Genomic DNA, 23365 nt, shown 5'->3' on the forward strand with positions numbered 1-23365 from the left:
CAGGTGAAAGTGGCCTTGAACATAAAGGCATTCTGAGTGGTCAGCAATTTTAGTAAGCTGATGCATGAATGCAGCCTGTTTAACATTTACAGTAAGAGTTATGCAAAGGCCAATACTGTTTCAGCCTGTTTAACTCAATAGAAAATAAACATACATAGGTGTATGTGTGTTTTTCTTAATCACAGCTGAGGGTCAGCTATGAAAAAACCTTCTGATATCTACATTTTTAACTACAGATGGATGGAAAGTGTGCAGTTACATTGTATTGTTTCATTCTGTTGTAACTTTGTAGTTAAAATCTACAACTTTATCCCACTACTAAACTAAACTACCAAAAAAAAAGAAAGAAAAAGAAAAAAACTCATACAAAACACCTGAAAGCTGAAGTTGGGGTTCTCCAAGTATCCCTGCCAATTAGCTGAAATACAATATGGCAACCATAACAGTAAGACCAGGAAAGCGTGTGTACATCCTGCAGCTGTACTACTAGTGGAAAAACAACCTACTGTTACTGCAAAACTGTTTGCCTGCTATGCTAACTAGCATTCACATTCTCTGCAGGCCCATTTGTACAGAACTGGCTCAAACATAGCAGAAATCAGTGGGGAGGGTGTAATCAGCACATACACAAGCCTGACTGACAGCACCAACACCCGCCTCCTGGTTCTGATTGGTTTGTCTCTGACTGAGCCACGTATTTCCAAAGATGGCAGTAGAACCACAAGGAGAAGGCAGAGGAACTCTCTCATATTATACTGACACAACAAAGTAATCATTTTAAATTTTTACAAAACATATTTTTCAATTGACTTTACCAAATTCGGCTTTAACTCATCAAAAGTTAAGCTAAACCGTGGAGCATTAAACATTCCAGTCACCATGTTCTGATTGGCTTTTGATCCTCATGACCTTTAGTTCCTGTCAAAAGCAGTGATTTCCTCTGGCGCAGCAGCAAACTGTTGGCCAGCCAGAAGTAGAGTCACTGGATGGAGCCAGAGTGGTGGAAAACCTTCAGACTGGGTTTTCAATACTCTGATGTGATCACTGAACTTTCTTTAGAGTCTCTATCACACCAGCGATTTGAGGAATGTAGGCAAGTTCAACACACATTTTAATAGTTGATAGCCTTCCTGTTAGGTTCACCAAACAATTACACAAATCTAGCTGAAATTCAAATAAAGACATCATTTCTCATACTGAATCACAGCTTTACTGGCTGGCTCAGCTGGTGTAAGGATGTAGCAGTTGGTGTTGGTGGGTGTGTTTCCATAGGGCCAGACACTAAAATCCACCTATTTATTCCATACATAGATTTGGTTCCAACACGCCGATGTTCTGATCTGAAAGAAAGCCTTTTTTTCCATTGCTCTCTCACAGTCCTTTAATCCTTGACACCTAAATTATACACTGTCACTCATCTGCCAGTGTAACCACTCGTTCTGTCACTGTACAAGTGCTTATTCATGGATCCAGGAAAAAAAAAAACACCAAAATGGCTGAGGAAGGAATAAAAAGAAAAGCTGCAAACATTAAAAATAATGTAATCTATCAGCAGAAAGCTACATCAAAACTTCTTTGTTGCTTCTTATTGAAAAAAAAATACAAATCCCTATCAAACCTCTGATTTGCTTCCATTTTAATCAGCTCTGGTACCCCTGTAAAGCAGCATTCCATGGGAATAACTTCTATTTTCTTTCCTAACTTTATTCTGCTCGCACTTCACTGTCATCCCTTTAATACAGCAGGACTACCGCAGCCCTGACCTTTCCCCAACTTCTCCTTTGCATACTTTCTTTTGTTCCTACCACAGCAGAGAACATTTCCAGAAGAAAACACACAGGATAAGAACGCCAGCTAAACGTATAAAATGCAACAGGAAGTGCTTGCAGACGCAGCCATCGCAGAGGTCTAATTTAACTGATTTCCTGCTGCTCTCTACCCTCGGTCTTGGAGTGGTTTCAGGCTGACAGATGATCTGACAAACACTGCGCTCTGCGATGCCAGCTCCACTTTCAGCAGCGCCGACTACTGCGGGGCACAGATAAGAGATCAGGCGCTGCTGCGGGAGCGTCGGAAAGAGGGGCTTCCAATCTTTAACTCTCGACTCGTCTCTCTTTCATCAGATCTGGTGTTCAGATGGAAAATCAATTCTCCCGGTGAGGCGCGACAATCGCCCGTTTTGCCCGGGCGACCCATGCACCCGCCACGACCGGGTTTCTTAGTGCTTTCCATTCATTTCTAAATAGAACCAAACGTGTCACATATTCCTGCATCAATGTGCGAGCGTGGCTTTCTGCGTTAGCTTGCGTTCGATGCATGTTAATGCTTTCCAGCATTTTCTTTGAGTGTGTCTTGTAACTTTTCAGAGTGTGTGTGTGTGTGTGTGTGTGCGTGTGTGTGTGTGTTTGAGCAATGCCGTGCGGAAGAAGGTTAGAAGACATATTCAGACGGTGTCTATTGATCTGTTTGACAGTCTCCTCATGTCTTTTACACGCCCCAGGATTGCACAATCACTCACATTGATAGCGCAACCCCAAAGCAGCAGAGAGGGAGGAGAGGAAAGGGGGAGATTTGTGTCCCCGAGAAGTGATTCTGGATTAAAAAAAAAGAAAAAAAGGTGAATAAAGCAGGTTTAATTATTCACCAAATTGGCAAAAACAAATGGTGTGGGAAGATCTGGAAGAGGATGGTAGCGATGTGATAAGAACCAGCTGGAAAGGAGGTTTGCCAAGAGTTCGAGAGAGAAGAGAAAGAAAAAGAGAGACGGAGAATGGAGGACACACAAAAAGAGGGCAAGTAAAGGTGTCGTGGCGAAAACAAATGATTTATAGATGTACGATATACAGTGCCATAATACATGTGCCAGTGCAAGATGGAAAAGAAAACACTTCCCAAGACTAACTGTGTGTGTCTGGATGAGATAAACAGAAAATGAAACAATGGGGAAGAAGAGCAAACGGGAGCTCTCTTGTGTGCCGAGCATATTAAAGGAGGTGCTGCGGGGCAGCGGTTCAACAAGAGGGGTTTACATAGCGCACACATATTCTCTCAAACATATTTGCTTGATTTCAGCCTGCGTGCAATGACCCTCCCACACACACGCACACACACACGCACACGCACACGCATGCAGACACTAATTGATCCCGTTGCAGCAAAGAAGCTGGCAGGAAGGCAAGACATGAGGATGCTACCTTGTGGCTTCTGCCCACACAGAAATAAATAGGCTACTCTCGCCACATTACAGCAATGCACACGTCAATTAGGGAGCAGCTGCAGAGGCAACATGACTTAAGCATGGCAGACGACCTTTTCTTAGGAGTAGGAGGCGTGTGGTAAAGAGGTTCTTGACACATTACCACCCAATTTCTTTTAATTAAACAGTTTTCATAAATATTCCCGAGCGAGCGGCCGGCTCAAACATTGTTCCAAGAGTATTCATATCGGTTGCATGGCCTTGGGAAGAAAAGAAAAGTGAAAATAAAACAGCCCATTAGGACGATGCGACTGCTGAAGTCTCTTAATGTATTTTCATGGTCACTTGGCCTAAATCTAAAATCCCTGCGATCATTTGCTGAATTTGCTTGAACTCACATGAACCCAGAGCCAAGGTCAAGTTTTATTTCAAGGATAAGCAGAATGTTCACAAAGCAAAAACGTGACTGCATAGAATGAGACTGTAGAGGATGAACCAAATGGTAACAGGAAAACAGCAATGACACTGTGACTCCCCAGATGGAAAGAACGCCTTTTCCCCTACGCAACATTTCTGACCAGAACAGAGAGCCTGCCTGTAATGGAGCTTTTGCAGTGTCTGTGCGCTTCTGTATCTTTGGGTGCGTATTGACCCTTTGTACATGACGTCCTGCTCTTCAGAAAGCGGCCCACTCCGCCATGACGGACATCAAACCAAACTTTTCTCCTGTAAAACTTGACAGAGCAGACAGCTGCTGGACTAAAAACACTATATAAATTAATATATATTAAACGTAATACAAAATTTATTTTAGCAGTAGTATGACATAAGCATGCTTTTCTGTTTTAAATAAAACTGATCATTGTATGCATTTTTGCTGTATATTTTTGTAATACAGTGATCCTTCGAAAAGGTCAAATCTTTACTCAACATTATTATACTGTGAGAATTTTATATTGGCCCATTAGTCATCATCACATTGCAAGACGATTTTCTAAACACTGTTATTCAGGATCATTTCATCATTTTTTACACATCCTTTCAGTCATTACACTCAGTCCCAACGTTGTCAATTTGTAAATGATTAATCAAAACATCTTGATGTTTAAAATATGAATTTGAAGGTTTAAAAAAAATCATTTTTTATGGCATTTAGAAATAAAAAATATTTTAGTAATTCTTACTGACCTCAAACAGGAAAATATGAGTCAGAAAACAAGATTATGTCATTATTATACATTGATTTTTATCCAGCGAATGTGAACATTTGATTTCAAATGGGTGTCAGGACTTATGTTGTGAAACTTTAAAGTTAGGTGGATGTATAAAGCAATCCAAACTGTAAACAAAGCAGGGTAGGTAGCATTAGCTAAGCCATATTCTGGTAGAACTGGCTGCTACTGCAAACATCCCCATATAAATTCACATCATTTTCCAAACTGCATGTCCTTTCTTCTATTATAGTAAGATTTCATTAAAAATACATATTGCTTGAATATAGTATAAAAAATGAAGCCATGACAACCTTCCCATATGCTTTACATTTGTGTAGTACATGATAAAACCACCATTTTAAAACATTAATTCATCATAGCTCACAGGAGCAACTGTGACACAGTAGGACCAGAGGTAAAAGTGTAAAACACTGGGAAATCCATTAAATCAGTGAGGAGCCTACTAAAAATCAAATTTACTGCATAAAAACTGGAGCTGATACTGGCCCTATGAATTGCTCCTAACTATAATGAATTATTCATAATGAACTTTTTGGATAGTTCAACTATGCAAATGGACCCGCGCATTAACACTGAGAGCCAGCACTGCAAGTTTTTTTTTTTTTGGAGCCATCTTCATCTGTCCTCTCCTGGAAATGAATTAAAAATAATCATTCATTATTAATGGGAGGAATTTGCATAGCCATTACAAGACTATGATATGTCAAATCAGATCACTGTCTACTATTTTTAAATTCCTCTGTTTGCTCAGTGGGTGAAACATTCTTCCAACACTAACAGCTCTAACAGTTCTGCAGGGTGAAGGAAGAAGGTGGTATATGTGATGAAGAGTTCACTGGGATGAGAATCGTTGTATGGCAAAGTTATTCATATCCTTTGGACTTTTCCAGTGTGTTTTGTTATCTTTTTTAGAATACTGGTAGAGCAACACAAGGCAAGTGGAAAGAAAATGACACTGGGTTTTCTGTTCTTTGTAGCACGCAAAAAAAGTTTTGAAAAGTGGGGCAACAGAGTCCATCTTTAGTAATAATTTAATAAGTAGAAATCACAAATGTCGCTGACTATGGATCATTTTAAAGTTATTCAGTAACGGGAGCTGAAAACGTTGCCACCACATCACAACAAGATGGACGAAGTTCATGGACAGAAAGTACAACTAATAGAAGCAGCGGTTTGTGGAGCGTTGACTGCAGCTGTAGACAAATCTGTTTGGATGTGGAGTGGGAACTCAGAGTGGAGGGATTGTGATTTGATGTGTCACTGACACAGACTTCCTTCATTAGGTCAGAATTTTCAGAAAAATCATTTTCAATTTGTTTACGTCTGGATTTACTGCTTCTGACTTCTCTTGTTGCAGAATCAGGAGACCTCATGTCTCATGTTTTAGTTGTGTGTGTGTGTGTGTGTGTGCGTGCGTGCGTGCGTGCGTGTGTGTGCTTAGTGAGTTGGTTGAATCAAATGTCTTAACTGTGAAGCTCGTTTCATGTTGTGACTAAACTCTTCTATGTTGGACAGAAGTTGTCTGTTTGTTCCACACACGCGTAGCTTCCTGCGGTTCAAGATAACGCCGGTGCTGAACTTATGCCTTCAATTATTGTTATTTTAAGACCTAGGCCTTTCTGCTGCAACAAAATAATAAATTTTATTAATAAATTAATTTATAAGAAATTATTAGTTGTAATTACTAGTATTTACATCTGACTCCCAGCAGGAAAATGGAAAGACTGTGGAGTTGACGGGAAGGTGGATGGAACACTAACTGGGATGATCATAGAAGAAAACATGTCAGCAGCTGCAAAACACTGGAAGTTCTGCCATCCAGCAGGCCAACGACCCAAACAGAAAACCAGTCCCACCTCCCACCTCTGGGCTACTTTCTGTTGATCTGCCACATAAAATCAAAAATCAAACATATCCGACTCCGTGGTTGTAACCTCACAGAGTGGAAAAGGATATGATGACTTTCATAAGCCACTGTAATTGAACTGATCTCTGACTTGGGTCTGGACCACTAAAACTAGCATCACCATCGTCTGCTACATTTCCTTTCCCGGAGCCACTCACAAGTCATTTATCCTCTGGGCGTTGCATCTCTTCAGCCTGGCTGTCAGTGCTGCACACAGAAGTAACATTTACTACGAGTCAGACTGTATTCTCATTGTGATTCCAGACGAGCCTGATCACATGTTCACCTGTTGTCTTCATAATGGAATCCATTAGATGACAAGGCAGGTTGGCATGGTGACCACAAAGCAACCAGGGGCAGTGACAAATGCCGCTATAAAGACACAATAGGCATAATTCATACAGTAATTTGATAAGTGCTTACAAAGTATACTGTGTAACTGATTAGAGTGGTTTGTTTAAGTCTTCTGTACATATACTTCAAATGAGAATACCTATTCTGTGAATTAAAGAGCAGAATCAATTTGGAAAATTAATACTTTAAGAAAATGTAAACACATTGATGCACCCAAATTACGTTTGATTTCAACATAACTTGATACATATGCAGACCAGGTTTCATTCATGTAAATTGTTACATTTGCAAGACTTTTGCATGTCCAGAATGCAGTTTTTGTTTCTTGTGGTTCCTCAAAGAGAGATTATTGAACTGGGGAAACCCAGCAGATTTCAACCCATTATTAAAGAACAAGCATTGCTGTTGTCTTTTATTTTTCTTTTACTTGTAATATTAAGCTCCCTTTTGGGAGTACTATTGCCACTGTTGGCTCGCTCACACAGTGAGAATACAAACATCTGGGCTGCATGCAGATATCTGCGAAGGGTCATCGCAGAAACAAGGGGACAAGTGCTGTGATTGTCACCATAGTAAAATTACAAACTAAATCCCAATACTAAGATTAAAAACTTGATACTCAATACCCCTTTTGATGCTTTTGGTGGTATTATCTCTTGGTGTTTTCACACCCTAGTCGAGTTGAACTGAGTTCAGTAGACTCGGTTCAACTGGAGTCCATTTGTTCCATTTTCAGCTGGTGTGGTTCACTTTCACACTGAACTGTGTCAAACAAACCAAACCCTTTGAAAAACCAAACCCTCGCCTGTGATGGTGCTGCACCAAGAACCATTGAAAGAAGAAACAAGAAAACCACTGAAGAAAACACTGAGCACAACTTCCTTCTTCACAAAATGTAGACAAATAGCATCACATTTTAGTGGTTGCAGGATTTCTCTTTTGTCAATGGCAACTGAGCACAAGCCATTTATCCTGCTAGTGCTGCTAGGACCCGGATCGACTTCTGTCAGCTTTAATCTGGGTTTTTGTAAAATCTAAAACTATTTTGAGGTAGAAAATTAGTTACCTTTGTCTCATACTCGACAAATCTATCTGGTTTCATGCTTGTCAGTTCATATCTGAAAGGTTTAAACTTTCAGCTCGATGTTTGGATAGTTATCAAATAAGCTGCTGCAAGGGAGGGGATTGCCCACAGCATCACTACATCAAGCCGTGTGCCAAAACAAGATGAAAATGAAACACTTCATACTGATCTAGAGGCAAATGAGTTTCTTCAAAACATACTTTTTGTATCAGTTATATGGTGCTGGGGCTGGTTAAGATAACAAATATTGTTAGACAATAAATTGTCCCAGAAGTTATTGTGGTAAAAGACATTATTGTTGTTTTGAGACAATGTTCAAGTAATGTAATGATAATGGGACAATAATGCAACAACACATTCTAAAAGATTCAACTTTAAATTTTGACCAACATTTAACATTTGACACTGGAACTGGAAGAAATTTTAATTATCCAAAACAAATAAACAAAAACAAAAGAAAACAAAACAAATAAAATCAGTTTTTAAGTCTCTGTAAATAAAATTGTCCTTCAAAAAAAAAAGGCTGGTTGAGACCAAAACATCAGACTTTCCAGTTTTTGGTAGAGAGAGAAAAACAACAAATCATGCAAATAGAAGTTATTGAGCTGGCTTTAATTTATCATGTGTTTAATTGATTTATTGTTTATTGTGACAGGCCTAATGGTGCTATCAATAATTTTAACTACAGAAGAAGAAATTTATGTTGCACAAGCTGTGCAGCCGAGCGGGCAGTGGAGCAGACAGGGCGGTATGAATGAGTCCTTACACAGCATTACACAGCATGACTGAGTTTGGTATGAGTCACATTTTGGGTTTGCATGTGGTCTGTTGGGCAGTGGCCTGATACAACCACCTGGCCAGTACATGGGGGCACCCACTCACATCCTGTCGTACTGCAAATGCTGTAAAGAATCCAATACCTGATTCTGGATGACAGGCACAGATGGCATTGCGTCCTGAAGCACATTATGAAAAATCTGATGATCCTTTCTTAGTGTGTTCTGTCTTAAACAACACAAAGCCTTTAAAAAAAAACAAAAAAAGACATTTGAGTCCATCCATCCGGCTCATGATGGCAACACTTTTTCCCTCTTGGATGTGCCGTCTTCTTGTATAGTGAATCACTTGAACGCCAATTAACGCTCTGCATTTGGGCCAAGTTACATCTCAACCCATTTCTTCTGGATGATGAAGTAGATTCTGAATCTTTTCTTTTTCTGCTGAGTATATGTAGAATGAGCATTCTGACAAAACAAATGTGGATGTTTTAGGTCATAATCTGCTTGAGCTGTGGTGACTGATTTAAATCCCTATTTTTGAAACATTGTGTTTCCTTTCCCGTCTTCGTGGTTTAGCAGATATGAGATGCATAAAATAATAATGACACCGATAAAGGATTAGTCTGTTACGCAGACGTTTTTATGAGATGAGTGTCAATGCTTTTTAAACCTTTAAAGTTTCTTTTGATACAGCTTGGAAGAAAGTTCTTCAGACTTCATACGGGCAATTTAAAATGTGATATTATTTTAACAGTTGGGACACTGAATTACTTATGTTGAAAGAATTTAATTTAAAAATAATTTTTTACTTAGCTTTCATCATTAAAGGACAGCAGGTCACATATCAGCCAAGATACAACCACCAATAAAACTGTGTAATGAAACTGGATGATAATGTCCCATTCTGAAGTCACGGAAACAGTCAGACATCTTGTTTCAGTTTCTGATCTCTGGGACTTTACTTTGGACGTACAGTACTGGACAGAGTCCTACAAATACCTTTAACCCAAGTAAAATGACATGCTGGTCCATATGGACAGGACATAAGGGTGGGCGTTTATTGCATCATTTATCATAAAACAATTCTTGTAAGATTCTTATAAGATTTCACTTTATCATCATCACAGTAAATAAAGTAATAAGTGATAGTTTAAAAACCCCTAAACCTTCCATATTGTCAGGAATTTTATTTTGACTATTTTATCCACTGCTTGTTCAATAAAGGTGTTTCAATATATTTCTAAATATGATCAAATGCAGTTAGTGTGTGAATTTTGGGGAAACAAATCAGACTTCTTTATGTGTTTCTTGTCCTGAAGAAGTATATTACAAATAATGTATTGTATCACAAAATACTGTGATAAAACTTCACATTTATATCGCCCACCTCTAATAGGACGCTGGCTGACAGACAGGTCCCAAATGGAATGAAAACCAGAAGTTACATAACAATCTGTAACTTGCCTATTCAGGATTGATACAGGCCAAGGCAGTTAAAGGGAACCATACAGCACTGTAGTTGTTGCCCAATATGATCTGTTTTTCATCTGGAACCAAAGTAAGACCCCGATACGGGCCTCGTGTCAGGATCCTGGTGTGTTTGTGTGGGTGTGAAATCGTTGTTGGAGATGTTGGGCTAACCTGCCACACCTGTGAGCAGTAAGATGATTGTAAAGCACTGTCAGACAGTCAGCCTTTGGTAGATGTTCAACCTTCTTGGTAGAGTCAAGCCTGAAACCATCTTAAGTTTCCTAGATCTAAGAACCTTCAGTCATTTCTTGCTTCTGAACTTTCTGCTTCCATTAACACTCGTCTGCTTTCCACACATAGACTCCTGTTCAACAGAAAGTTCTCCATCCTCCAGCTGCCACTTGCCTGCCCACTGTCCAACTCCCCTCTGACTGCAACCATTCAGAGCTCACACTGCAAGACCTCACATCGTCTGGAAGACCATCTGAAAACCCTGACCTCACCAAACATCTCTCACCAGCATCCTCCACCCATCTCTTGGCTCAGTCTCCTCTCTACAGAAGTAAACCTCCCCAGTGGACTTCCTTGCAAGACTCACATCCACATTCACACCTCTTGCTAACTATTTTTACCCTTTCCAGGGAGACCTAAACCAAAAGATCCAAATCAACCATCACCATTTACAATCTTGTTTATTTGTCAAATAAATCTTTCTCTTACTGTTCGTTCGGCGTCCTGTATTGGGTTCTGCATTCTGGTCAGGAAGATACCCAGAAACATGACAAGTAATTTTCCCAATAAAGGTCCCATTGTGAGTCCAGAAAAATCCATATAGGGCCTGTACACACATGCTAGGTGTAAAACACATAGCTCAAGCTGAGAAAAGGTGGCTTCAGGATGTGTAGTTCATTCAAATTTGGAGGCATCTTTTCCAGATCGGTGTAAGAAATAGCTTCGTTAGTGAAGGAGAAACAAAGCTAAACACTTGCAGAGTTTTTGACAAAGACAGATGGAGGGAGTGACAAATCTTTTTACAAATCATTTCTGCGTGTTTGTTTTATAAATCCAGGCAGACAGAGGGGGAACAGGAAATGACACTACAATAAGAACTGATAATGATTAATAACAACAAAAAAAGATGAAGCGTGTGTTATAGCACGGTGCCATCACTTTTAGATAAATATCTATAACTTCACTTGACCAAAGCAAGTTCGTCCTGCCGGCACTTCAACTCTTCAGATCACCGAGGCTCTCCCTGGCGCTTCCCATTTAGTCTTCATGCTTCTCTCCGTATTTGAGCTTCAGCTTCATTTACTGCACACGTCAGTCTAACTCTTCAGCTTTATAAAGTACACAGAAACAATAAAGTTCAACAGTTCTAACTGCCCTTTTCAGTTTATTTCATGCTTCAGTGTCCAGGACAGGGTTTTGATTCGTTTCATCTCTTCAACTTTGATTTTTGCCATGACATAAGTAATGAGGATGCAGCCACATGGCAACTTAAATTCCTCACAGTCATCAGAATTATGTTAAAAAAAGAGAATCTTTTAAAGCAAGATTCTTAAAAAAGTTCAATATTTTTATGGTGATTGGAAAATTGGCAGTTTACACAGAGTTTATGTTAGGATGGTGTCTTCATATTTTTTAACTCTATACAGACTGCCTTTATATGTATTTATATTGAAAATAAATTCCCAGTGGAAGAGCAAAGAAACCAGGAAACACCAGCCTGGACCTACTGGGTTGGGCTTGAAACCGTTGATAACCGTTGATTTTTTTTGTTTTGTTTTTCAAATTTAAGTATAGACTATTAATATGTAATTACCTAACTTAGACATAATTTTTTATAACTCCTACCACTGATGAGCAAAGTTATTCCATTGTGATCCACGCAGTTCATCCAGAATGCGTATAAATGAGTCATAGTGGCATATGTTCATCTCTGTGAGGTTAGCAGTTTATTACTCCATTAATCTCCATGTTTTAGATGGAAGGCGGCCATATTAGTTTTGAACAACTGTGAATTCTTCTCCAAGTTGGATCTTTCCCAATAGGAAATTCTGTCTCCCGGGTACAAAATGGAATGCCACATTTAATGACGTTCTCCCATGTGTTTTGTTAGTAATTTATATGTTAAATTTTCTGCCAGCCCTTCAATCAGAGAGAAACAAGCAATTCCATAGCACATTTAAGAGCATGTCATGCCGAGAATAGGAATTTCTGCAAAGTGCTAAAAGACGAGGAGTAAGCAACAGATTGTTTTCTTTCTGCGTTAACAAGTGAGTATATCTACCTCCTGCATGTGATTTTAGGAATATGCAGGGAATGTGAAGAGGAGATTTCCAATTTTGGTGGAAAACTACTAATAAGAAACCCGATAAAAAGAAAACAGAACTGTGATTCAACAAAAACAACAATCATTTGGCACACAGTAAACACAAAACAAAAAAGGGAAAGAACAACATTTACAGAGTAAACGACAGACTGCTGTGAGCTGCAGTGTAGTCGGAGTGAAAGTCCTTGATAAAACCACAGCTCCTGTGGATAAAACACTGGATTCTGTGCCAGAGCCAAAAATACATGCAGCTTCTTTGTGTTGATGCAGGTTAATAAGCAGTGAGAATGCATACATGGGTACAGTATGAGCCACTAATGCTCTTCTGAAAGAACAGGACCGCCTCAACTCACACAAAAGACACAGCAACATGTGCAGATGTCAGTCTGCTCTCACTGCCATCTGTCATGATGCTGTACAGTAGTTTGGTCACCTGCAAAGCAAGGTGCTTCTCAGCCCACAGTGTGTATTTGTGTGTGTGCGTGTGTGTGTGTCACCTTGCAGTTCCCAGACAGAAAACACCAAGGACACATCTTAGTTTGTTGCGTTAGGAGACACTTAGTTTCTGAGTTTAGTTCAGCGGCTATAGATAGAAAGAGATAAAAAGTGTTACACAACAAACTGTTGTCTTGATTAAAAGCAGCTGTTTCTCTTCATCTATCCAAATCCGGAGCTTCCAGACTCGATTCACACGACAGACTGGTCTGAGTGGCTCCCATTTCTGACAGATTAAAAAAACAATAAAAGAAGAAATGGCTTTTATTCAGTTGAAGAACATTTTAAAACCGATCATTGTATATTTTTAGATCACAATTACAATTTATGCAGATGATAAAATTTTAGTTATGAAAATGTAGTTAGTTAAATTTTATTTATTAAATGCATAACAATATGCATATAACAACTGTTTATACCTAGAGTATTTATTTTGTTCTTTTTTGGTTCATATACTTTTCCATCTTTCATCATTATGCTTTTGTTCTTGTAAGACATGATTTATGAGTTATCCATATTTCATTCTAGCCATAATTGCACTTTAAACATCTGTTGTTCAACATTTTAATGTGTTTTCATTTATTGCTTTATGTACCTTTTTTTTTTTTGCTTTTTCTTTTTGCTTGTGATGGTCGTGCTGTGGTCTGTGTCAGTGTGTGTTGTGTGTGTTCAAATTAAAATTCTATAAATAAAGTTTGAAAAACAAATTCATTGATTAATCCGATTTAAAAATGGTACATTCTTCAGGTTTTTGCTTAATCAATTTAACTAATCTTATACAATATAAAATATACATAAAGATTAATTACAAAAGGAATCATTTATTGCCTAAAATTCAATAACATAGCATTCATCTACTGTACCCATGATAACTTGTGATAAAGGATGCACCTTTATCACCTTTAAAAAATACATTTAACATCAACATGTGAAAAGCTCAGGTCATTCTGCCGGACTGAACATCAACACGGTGAAGAGCTGATCTGTCATTATTACTTTTATTTTCATAGCTGGGAAACCTGCTTCATTGGATTACGTTTTTTATGCCCAAAATGGTACAAAAAACATGCATTTTTGTGAAAAACTTTCTTTGTCTGTAAATATGTTATTTTTAGCTTCACTTGGATGACATTCTGTAAAAAAAAAAAAAAATCTTAATAAGCATCTTTTGCTGTTCAGTTATCATCAAAAAAGTAAATACAATCAATGGGTTGTCTCCATCAGTCCAAACTCACTGGAGTGTTTAATCAACAAGATACAATAACTGCCAGTGCAAAATGGTGAGCACAAAGACAGTTTGATTAATCACTAAAGAGATGCTTCCTTCAACGGCAATGAAAAACCAGCATTTCGAAAAATGCTGCGAGTATTGACACCCAGCACTCAGTACTACGTTTACACTTCCTCTTTTTTTTTTTTGAACCAAAGTCCTAACTAGTTTATTGTCTGTTTTCTCTGTCTGAGTTAATTAATATATTTTGTAGGGCAGGTATGTAATAAATTTGATTTGTTTTTGGTTTGTTTAGTTGTTTTGTTCATTTATATTTTTTTCCACTTCCAGATGTGTATGTTCTTTAGAAACTAGTTTATTGATCTTTTAAAGGGTGTCCTTGTGTCTTTATCCTGTTAGTTCACAATGTTTCACAATTATCACTTACTGCAATAATTTCTGGGACAATTTATTACCCATAAAAATGTAGTACTGAAAACTCCCGGAAACATCTTCATCTGGTGTGAAAAGATTGCCAACATCACTGTTCCTGTCACACTTCACTAGCCTCGGTGCAGCTTTCTGCTTTTTTTTCTTCTCTTAGAAAACATAAATCAGAAAACTGGACCAAAAAAAATATGGATTATCTAACGCTCTGAGAATGTTCAGTCACTTGTATTGAAGAAAAGAAAAGTACATACAAAAGCAATGATTTATTTAGCAGTTGACCACTCAGAGAAAGAAAGATAATAAGAAATGACTGTTGTAGAGCATTTACACCCCATCTGGTTATGAGGAGAGGAAATATGGAATCACCCTGGAATTTGAATTTCTGAAACTAATCCCTTCACAAGTCTGATTTTAGAAATGAGTTTACAGAAAAGAGAGTCCTTGCAGATCTTAATGGAGTGGCTGAGTAACAGTCAGCACATTAATTATATATTTACATAGCACCAAAACACAACACATCATCTCAGGGCACCTTACTAAAATGTTAATTCAATCCAGTCACACACAAATGATCCAAGCTTACATGTTTTCAACATGCCTGGTCAGTTACAACCTTGTAAATAGTTATACAATAATCTGGACATGAAGACTATTTCTGTAGTATTTTTTTTTCATCCAGTAGTCAATCAGTAAACCTGAGCATGTTGCTGCTAAACCACAAGCAGGCTTCCAGAACACCTGACTGAAAAACCTCTCATCCTGAGTCAGTGCCTCTCTTTCCTTTACTTAAGAGGATACACACCTGTTCAAATGTCGGGGTTACAAATGTGAAGCAATCAATATTTAAAAAATTATTTTATATTATGTGGACAAGTTACAGAAATGCGCACTCCATTGAGTTCATACATGATATCGAATCTACTTAATCTGGTCAATCTCAACTTTTCTTGGCATTACAGATTTGCATTAATGATGATGTAAATGCAGGTTTTACTATAGAAAGTTCTGTTTTTAGGTCCCAGCTGCCCCAGTTCAGGATAAATGACCTCTTCATTCTTTTTAAAAAGGGAAACTGAAAAAAAAAAACTTAAGAGGTGTATCAAATACCGATTGTCACCATTGTGGTTGAGTGCATAATGCTGATAATTTACCTAAGTGAAGTAAAACTGAACTGAACTGAACTGAACTGGTTGTTCATTTTCTTTAGATGGAACTCAACTTTCTTTGAAGGAGGATGAATTCATGAACAGAACATGAAATACCAGAGAGCTTTGACTGAAAATCTCTGCTTGAAAGAGGATGAGGAAAGGATTTTATTGAGTCCAGTCATATGCCAAAACCAACACAGAAGAGTTTTCCACCGGAAAATCAATGTTTTTTTTTTTTTTTTTTTTTTTTTTTTAGCTTAGCTTAGTGGCTGAGGTTGCTGCAGCGGTTTTGAAATTCACATCACAAAACTCTGACATATTAATGGGGTGTGTCGACTTTTGACTAAAAATGCAGGCCTTCAGTCCAGAACAGCCGATGCCAGAACAGTGCTTACAACAAAGGAAGTGCATTATAATCATTAGCTAAAAGGTCTACAATATTAAACTTTTATCTACTTGATGCAGGGCTGGCTGGATAATGTGAAGATGACAGATGGTCATAGCTTAATTGAGACAGAAGAAGAAATTAAGAGATTACACAGGAGAAAAAAAAAACCTTCTGCAAGTCACTCCTCTTCCTCAAAAACTTGAAAGACGAGAGGGGGGAATAAAAAGATCCTCCTGTAACCTAATAAATTAATCACTCAACTAATTAACCAAATGACTCATTTCCTTAATCACCACACCAGCAGGAGTTACTTCGGTCAAAGAACAGCCTCATCTTGGCTGTTTTAAAGGGGGAGGAACAAGCTTTGGGGGAAATTAATGGGGCACTCGCTTGATGCTCTTACTGCGGCTGGCACGGCATTAAACAACTGGAGATATCAAACCAAATCCTGTGTGCATAAACACACTCGGGTCTGTGCTGAAGAAATGAAAGAGCAGATAGTGTTATTATTCTGTCTTAAAGATAGAACAGCTGTGCATTAAAAACAATCCCTGTTAGAACTGTGGAAAGCTCGCTTTTGCCGTGGCAACGACTTCCATTCGGTCCCCAGGAGATTTATCCTAATCTTAACCGCGCCAGGCCCGTGTGAACACACAGCAAAGAGAAGCCAGAGTGAGCGAGAGCCGTGATGTTTGGTTAACAATAACCTGACTTATATAGGACAGCTTCAACACAAACAGGCAACAAACTCAGAGAGGAGGAAGTTATCTAAGATCCTGACAGATCACACACATCCAGTCTGAAACACACACACACACCTTTATCCCTCCAAGAATCAGATCGGAAGCGTTCCCTGCTACACTCTTCAATTGTGCTTCCACTCGTATCAAAATCCCTAAAGTGGGAGCAAAAATAAAAATGAAAAAAAAAAGAGACAGTAAGCGAGCGAAGGGAGAAAGTGTGACAGAGAGACAGACGGAGAGAATGAGATGGGATTACAGGGATAATGGGAGCAGATGGAGGGAGGTCAAGGCTCCGGCAGGACTCTCCACTCCACGTGGATTAAGAGACTTCTCTAGTGAGCCGTCAACAACCCAACGGATGCTCCGTTCCTAGCGCCTGAGACACCAATCTCAGCCTGATCTGGCCCCCCTCCCCCACCTTTTAAGTCTGAAAATGAAAACTTGCAGTCATTTAGCATGAAACTTGGGGGGGGAAGTGAGGTCGCAGAAACACATTCCATTCCTCTGCCCCACCCGACACATCAAACTCCTAAACGGTTAGGCTTTTCGGCTCTTTTAAAAGCTGTTCAGGCTACATTTTCACTGATCCTCCTCGCAAAAGTCTGTATTGACCTGCATCTTGTGGAAAACACATCAAAATTCAAATACAGGAGCAAGGCGGGACACAGCAAAGATTGAATGAGTGACCCGAATGAACCGAATGAGATGAGCGCCGGTCAGAAGAGGATTTAGACAGATAAGAACAATATGTGACGTGTGTGTAATGGTGAAAGTCACGAAGCCATTTCACACGTCATGGTGTGTCTCATTTATACAAAGATACAAACAGCAGTGCATCATCAGGACAAACTTTCCTTGCTCTAAACACACTGGGTTTAACATCTTCATAATTCAGGCTCATGTCTGGGTGTTTACATTGAAATCTGAAACACGACTCAGACAATAACTGCATTTAGAACAGAAACAAGACAGGTGAGTAGAATGTTGGTGAAGCAAAATGTAGGGACAAAGACTTTGTGGTTGCACATTATTGAAGTGGTAAGTAGAGTTTCTGTAGCTGCGTTTCCATTACAAATGTGTGTGAATCTTTGATCTCTATCGATATTCTGCTAATGTCACAAAAAAATGTTCACAATTGCAGTGTTTCCATTAAAGAAGAAATGGAATTAAAATCAGACTTGTTTGTGTGATGTCATTAGAAAACATGCTGCGTCATATTCCTCAAACTACTTCTCATCGACTTCTTCTTCGTGGTTTGCTCCAGCGGCAGCATTTGGTTGTTGATCCTGTGACTTGTGTGATCAAACCAAAAAAGTGTTTCCCCTGCCGTTTTGTGAAATAAACCAATTTTAATAAGGGCAAGAAACCCACCTCATCTAGAGCCAAAATATTTTTATCAGAAAACAAGTTTTTTTAAAATTGTTTGCATCCATTGAGCAAATGTATTCATAAAATGTCAAACAATTACAGGGCCAATGGAAACACATCTTACTAGGCAAAGGTTGCAATTTCAAATCTCCTTGCAAGTTTTCATCATGTGTTTGTTTTTTGTTTTTTTCCTGGAACCCCAGTTTTGTCCCTTAATTCAAAAAGCCCTAAATTCCTCTTAGGACTCAGGTAAGCATCTGTCAGCCTGACCTCCATAAACGACTTTGTAGCTTCCATTCAGGAGTTTTTAGCCTTTTGATCACTGTACGTATTTTATGAAGAATCGTACAAACATATGCAATTTCTCACCGCTTCTGATAAACGTTCCTCAAAAGTTTTTATGTTGCCTGCCAATACGAAACCCATGGAGTGGAAGTGCATCAGTAAAAGTGAAATACGAACACTGCTGTCCAAACGCATTTCTGCATTACACAAACTTATGACCAATCACACAACACACTGCACTGAGCTGTGTGCAAATAGTTTGACTCTGGCCTGGTGTCCATAAGGGGAGGAGAATGCCTCCTTGTGAAGGCAGAGTGATACGGCTCTGTCAATAAGAGCTGATTTCAATGCATCGGATGATGAAGGGGAGAGCTGATTAAGATTGATTAAGTACTGCAGTACAGCCCTTTGAAAGGTCAAAGGGAAACTTTTGACCTTGGAGGAACAGTCCGCTGTTCTTTCCTTCAGAAACACAGGCCCACACTGAAAGGAGCTGGTTGCCATGGTCATGGTCAGACAGTGAGGAAGTGGGAAATTGTCCCGTCAGACCGTCAGTTTCCGAAACGACACACAAAAAATACCTCGGAAAACCACACACAGGATCATCATGACCCCGCTGGACCACGCACAGAGTAAAAAACTCGTGGAGTTTAAATGACCTCATCTCTAAAGACTGCAGGAGGGTTAACAACGAGTTCTATGAAAACAGAGGGGAAAGACAGTAGCTTTGGACTAGCCTAGCATTTCAGTAAACTACTCAGTGTGGTTTTGCTACCAACAAATGTCTATTTTGACTCAATATACAAGTCAAGAGTATTAAGTAGGAAAAGCCTGATATCTTATGGTTTCCATAGAGTTAGGTGTAAACCCTATCAAACTCAAATTGGATTGGATTTCAGTAAATTATTAGGGAAACATAAAACAACTTGTTAGTATTTTAGAGTAATTTTTATTATTATTATTGACAGAAAAAGAGTGACTTTTGATAAAATGCAGAGTTTATTTAAAGAAAAACACACACACACACACATCAGCTACAACATATTCCATCATTTGGTAGATTTTGGAGCACTTGTTATAATTACAAAAAGTCTGGCTACCGGCCCATAACAATACGTCCTTGTAAAAACAGATGTCAAAACTCTCGACTGAGTGTCTTCTTATAATTAAAAGCAACAAACCAGCCCTAGTTCTGGTCTGGGTCTCAGCGGGCCGTACTGGATCTATACAGCGAAGTTCATTCAAGTGATTCAGACAATCCATCCTGTTGGGCCGGCCCTGTCCCAGATGCAGGATCAGCTCTCCTGCTCCGGGATAACCCACATTACCAAATCCAATAGTTTGCATTGATTGTGTGACTCTAGGCGAGGGCTGCTAACTGGAACAAGGGAAGTCTCAGGTAACTGCAGCAAACAGAGAAACGGTCACGATACGTTTTCACGACTCCGACGATGCTACATTAAAACTTTAAGCTTCTGTACTGAAGCGATTCCCGAAGCGACTGGTAGGTCGCACCGTGTGTTTGCTCTCGCTGCGGATGTGCAGGTGATAATGAAGCTGTTGCTGTGGTGGCCGTTGCACGCCGTGCGTCTCCCCTGACATCCCAGCATCTGTTGCCTCTGTCAGCAGCAGAAGCAGCAGCAGCAGCAGCAGCAGCAGCAGCAGCAGCAGCAGCAGGCACATTCCCTCTGCCCTAATTTATCCAGGCGTATGAATCATTATCGCCGGCGTTGATGAATGTCACTCACTTTAACCTCTACTGCGACCGCTTTGGGACACTCTGACACCGCTTAACCCACAACAAGCTGGAATGTGTGGCTCTTAGCAGTAAACCTTACACACTTTTTTTTAAAATCTCCATGATTCAGACCTCAGTTTGTTGACTGTCCACTAACCAGTTTCCTCATTAGTCACATTTACAAACGCAACAAACACTGACCTGCAGGTTATAAGGGATCTTAAGCAGAATTTTATTTGGGTTCTCCTATTTCAGCCCACCATTCACCACAGCATCACTGACTAAAATATTGACTTCCATATGCTTCACATATACAGAGATTGAAATTAAAACAGGGGGGAAGTGTTTGCTCTTATGGGGTCCATTTGTAAAGTTACAAAGTCAAAATGTAACAACAGTAATTTGGGGTATATATCTCCTGTCATAAAAGAGAAAAAATGGGAATTCATTTTTCAAAGTCAAATTTTCACTTTGATTTGTATGTTTTTCATACATTTATAAATGTGAGTTTCAAATGAAATGTTTATTCAGCAAGAATATTTTCAAGCTAAATATTTGGTTTGCAAGCTAAATACTTAACTGCAACCATACATTTAATTGGCATGCTAAATCTGAAGCTATTTATTTGAGACTGAATATTTTATTAACAAACCAAATATTGCATTGAAGCTACACATTTAGCTCGGAGCTAAATATTTAGGTAATATGCAAATTTCCTTGCAAATAACCGGAAGTGGACTATTAAAATAAAACCCAGGTTTTTCAAACCTCTTTATAAACTCTATCTCTTGTCACCTATTTAAACTAAACTGGAGTGGAATTCAGTTCTTTTCCACCACCATCACAACAGTTATATCAACAAGAAGAAATACTCAACATTGATTTGATGCAGTGCTGATGGGAGCTTCAGCTACGTAGACGCAGGTAGCAGGTATTCTAAAATAGCTCTGTGGAACGACATTTAGTATGACTTTAAAACAATAAAACTTTTCTTTAATGTGTGCAGTTGATGTATTTGTGAACATATCGCATAGGAATTCACAGAGCTCGCTTATAACTTGGGCCAGCCATGCGTCAAGACAACGAAACCCACCACAATGTCTGCATAAGCTGAGATGATAAGAATTTTCAGTAAAAATAAGGTTTAAAATTCAGTGTATTTTCCTTTGGTTGTTCAGAATGGTTTTAGTTCAAGCCACTAATCACGCAGATAATCAGCTATACATTTATTAATACATTGTTAATAACATATTAACAGTAACACGTATGACAATTTAGATTATTTTTTTTTACATGCCATGTAAAACACAGCTCTCGCTGCGCATATTTGCGCGTTTTGGGGAAAAAAATAAAAAAGCAAGTAAAAGCCAAGCACTTTAAATGTATAAAACTCTAGTTATAGAGTTTATTTTAAAATGATTTGTAAATCCTTTTTATTGCACAATTTTCCACTCCAGAAAAGCGCACTGCAAACCGCCACGCTGCCTCTCTCTCTCTCTCACACACATACACACACACACACACACACACATACACAGACACACGTGTGTGAGCGGCTCTGCTCACCTCTCTTGTCCTGCACCCTGACGGTGATCTCCACCAGAGGTTCGGTCTCCCGGTCCAGTCTCCGCATGATGACTACATCCCCGCCGTCCCGGCTCACGCTGACCGGGGAGCTCTCCAGCTCCGGCTCCACCAGCTCGAAGGCGGCCGACTGGAACCTCACCGGGTTCAGGTTCACCACGACAGAACCGATCCCCGCGTCCTCGGACACGCTGATGAGAACCGGCATTTCCTCCTCCGTGACCGATCGGGACTTCCGCGCTTGTGCTTCAACTTGCTGCCGCGGTCGGGGGGTCGCGGAGCGCGCGGCTGGGCATTGCCGCGGGTTTATTTCCACGGAGACACCTTGACTCGTGCGGGGTGGCCAGCCGCGGTCCCGCGCAAACACTTGAAACTTGATGGGCTCCTCCAGACCGAGGATGGAGTCGACCAGGAGGATATCCCCCGTTTTGGGCACCGCGTAGAAACTTCCGTTTTTGGGCTCGGCGAAGTAGATGAGCTCCGCGTTCTTGCCGCTGTCTCCGTCCCGCGCGCTCAGTGAGCAAATCGCCGCGCGCAGGGCAGTGGCATCGTCCAGATCCAGCTTCATGTTGGCGCTGGGGAAAACAGGCTGGTGGTCGTTGGTGTCCAGGACATCCACCTTGATGGACGCCACTAGTTCGGACGCGTCCTCCCCTGCCGCGCACTGTCCGTAGCACAGACCCAAACTCAGGGCGTACTCAGCCCGCTCCTCTCGGTCCAGAGTCTGGGTCGTCTTCAGCAGAACATGCCCTCGTTTGTGGTGCGCAAAGACGCGGAAGTCCTCGCTCCCGTCTCCCAGAAGTTTATAGTGCGCTGCCGCCGAGCCGGGCTGCGCGGTGCCGCACAGCCGGCGCGAGTTGAGTCGCTTCAGCGGGACGCTGAGCCCGTTGACCCGCGAGCCGGGAGACGAGTTCTCGAACACATGCCCGTGAAAGAACGGCACAGGGTCCGACGTCCTGTTCGCGGCCACGCAAGGCATCAAGAAGGGTAAAAACGTGACCCAAATCATGTCTGGATGTCTCTTTGGCTCCGCTCCGCTCAAAGCACTGGTGCCTCTCCGACGTCCATGCTTGCTTCCCAGATCCCTTGGGGGGATGTGGAGGTTCCCTCCGTCCTGCTGTGATCCAAAAACTTTGACTAGACTGGAGCGCTATCCCCCGGAAGCATGCTCCAGCTGGAAGTGAGAGATGCGCGTTTGAGTTGTGCGTCCTTCTCTCCTGCTTTCCTCAGTCTGCTGCCTCACCAGCAGCGCTGTCTGTCTGTGCGCGTTCCAGGGAAAAAAAAAACGCTTCTTACAACACGAGTGCGCGCTTACCTCCGTTCACTTACTTTGCGACCCATCTATCTCATACAGGCAGAAGGCATAATGTGCGAATACCCAGCTCCACGTTCACCTTCTAAATAGATAATTTTTTTATAAGTCGCAGCATTCCATTTATTCGTTCTCATATCGTGAGGACCTGGCACGGAACCGTTTGCGTTACGCACGGTCGGTTAATCAGTTAGAGCGAGATACGCAGGGGGAAACTATCAAGAAAAAAAAAATCTCGCTTTCACGTGCAGAGAAGCGTGCGCGTGCGCCGCTGACGCGCGTTTA

At 40.3% G+C, this 23365-nt stretch overlaps 1 protein-coding gene across 1 annotated transcript in view; it reads right to left on the minus strand.

Annotated features, from left to right (window-relative positions):
* Window positions 1-23109, minus strand: part of LOC103143989 (neural-cadherin) — a 307861-nt gene extending 284752 nt beyond the window's left edge. Inside the window, exons 1-2 of the mRNA XM_016675675.1 lie at window positions 23098-23109; window positions 21751-22918 (exon numbers count right to left, since the gene is read on the minus strand). Coding sequence (XP_016531161.1) covers window positions 21751-22918; window positions 23098-23109 — 1180 coding nt within the window. The remainder of the gene's footprint in view (window positions 1-21750; window positions 22919-23097) is intronic.
* Between the last annotated feature and the right edge of the window lie 256 nt (window positions 23110-23365).

This window comes from Poecilia formosa, unplaced genomic scaffold (genome assembly GCF_000485575.1).
Source record: "Poecilia formosa unplaced genomic scaffold, Poecilia_formosa-5.1.2 Scaffold119, whole genome shotgun sequence".
Taxonomy (NCBI): domain Eukaryota; kingdom Metazoa; phylum Chordata; class Actinopteri; order Cyprinodontiformes; family Poeciliidae; genus Poecilia; species Poecilia formosa.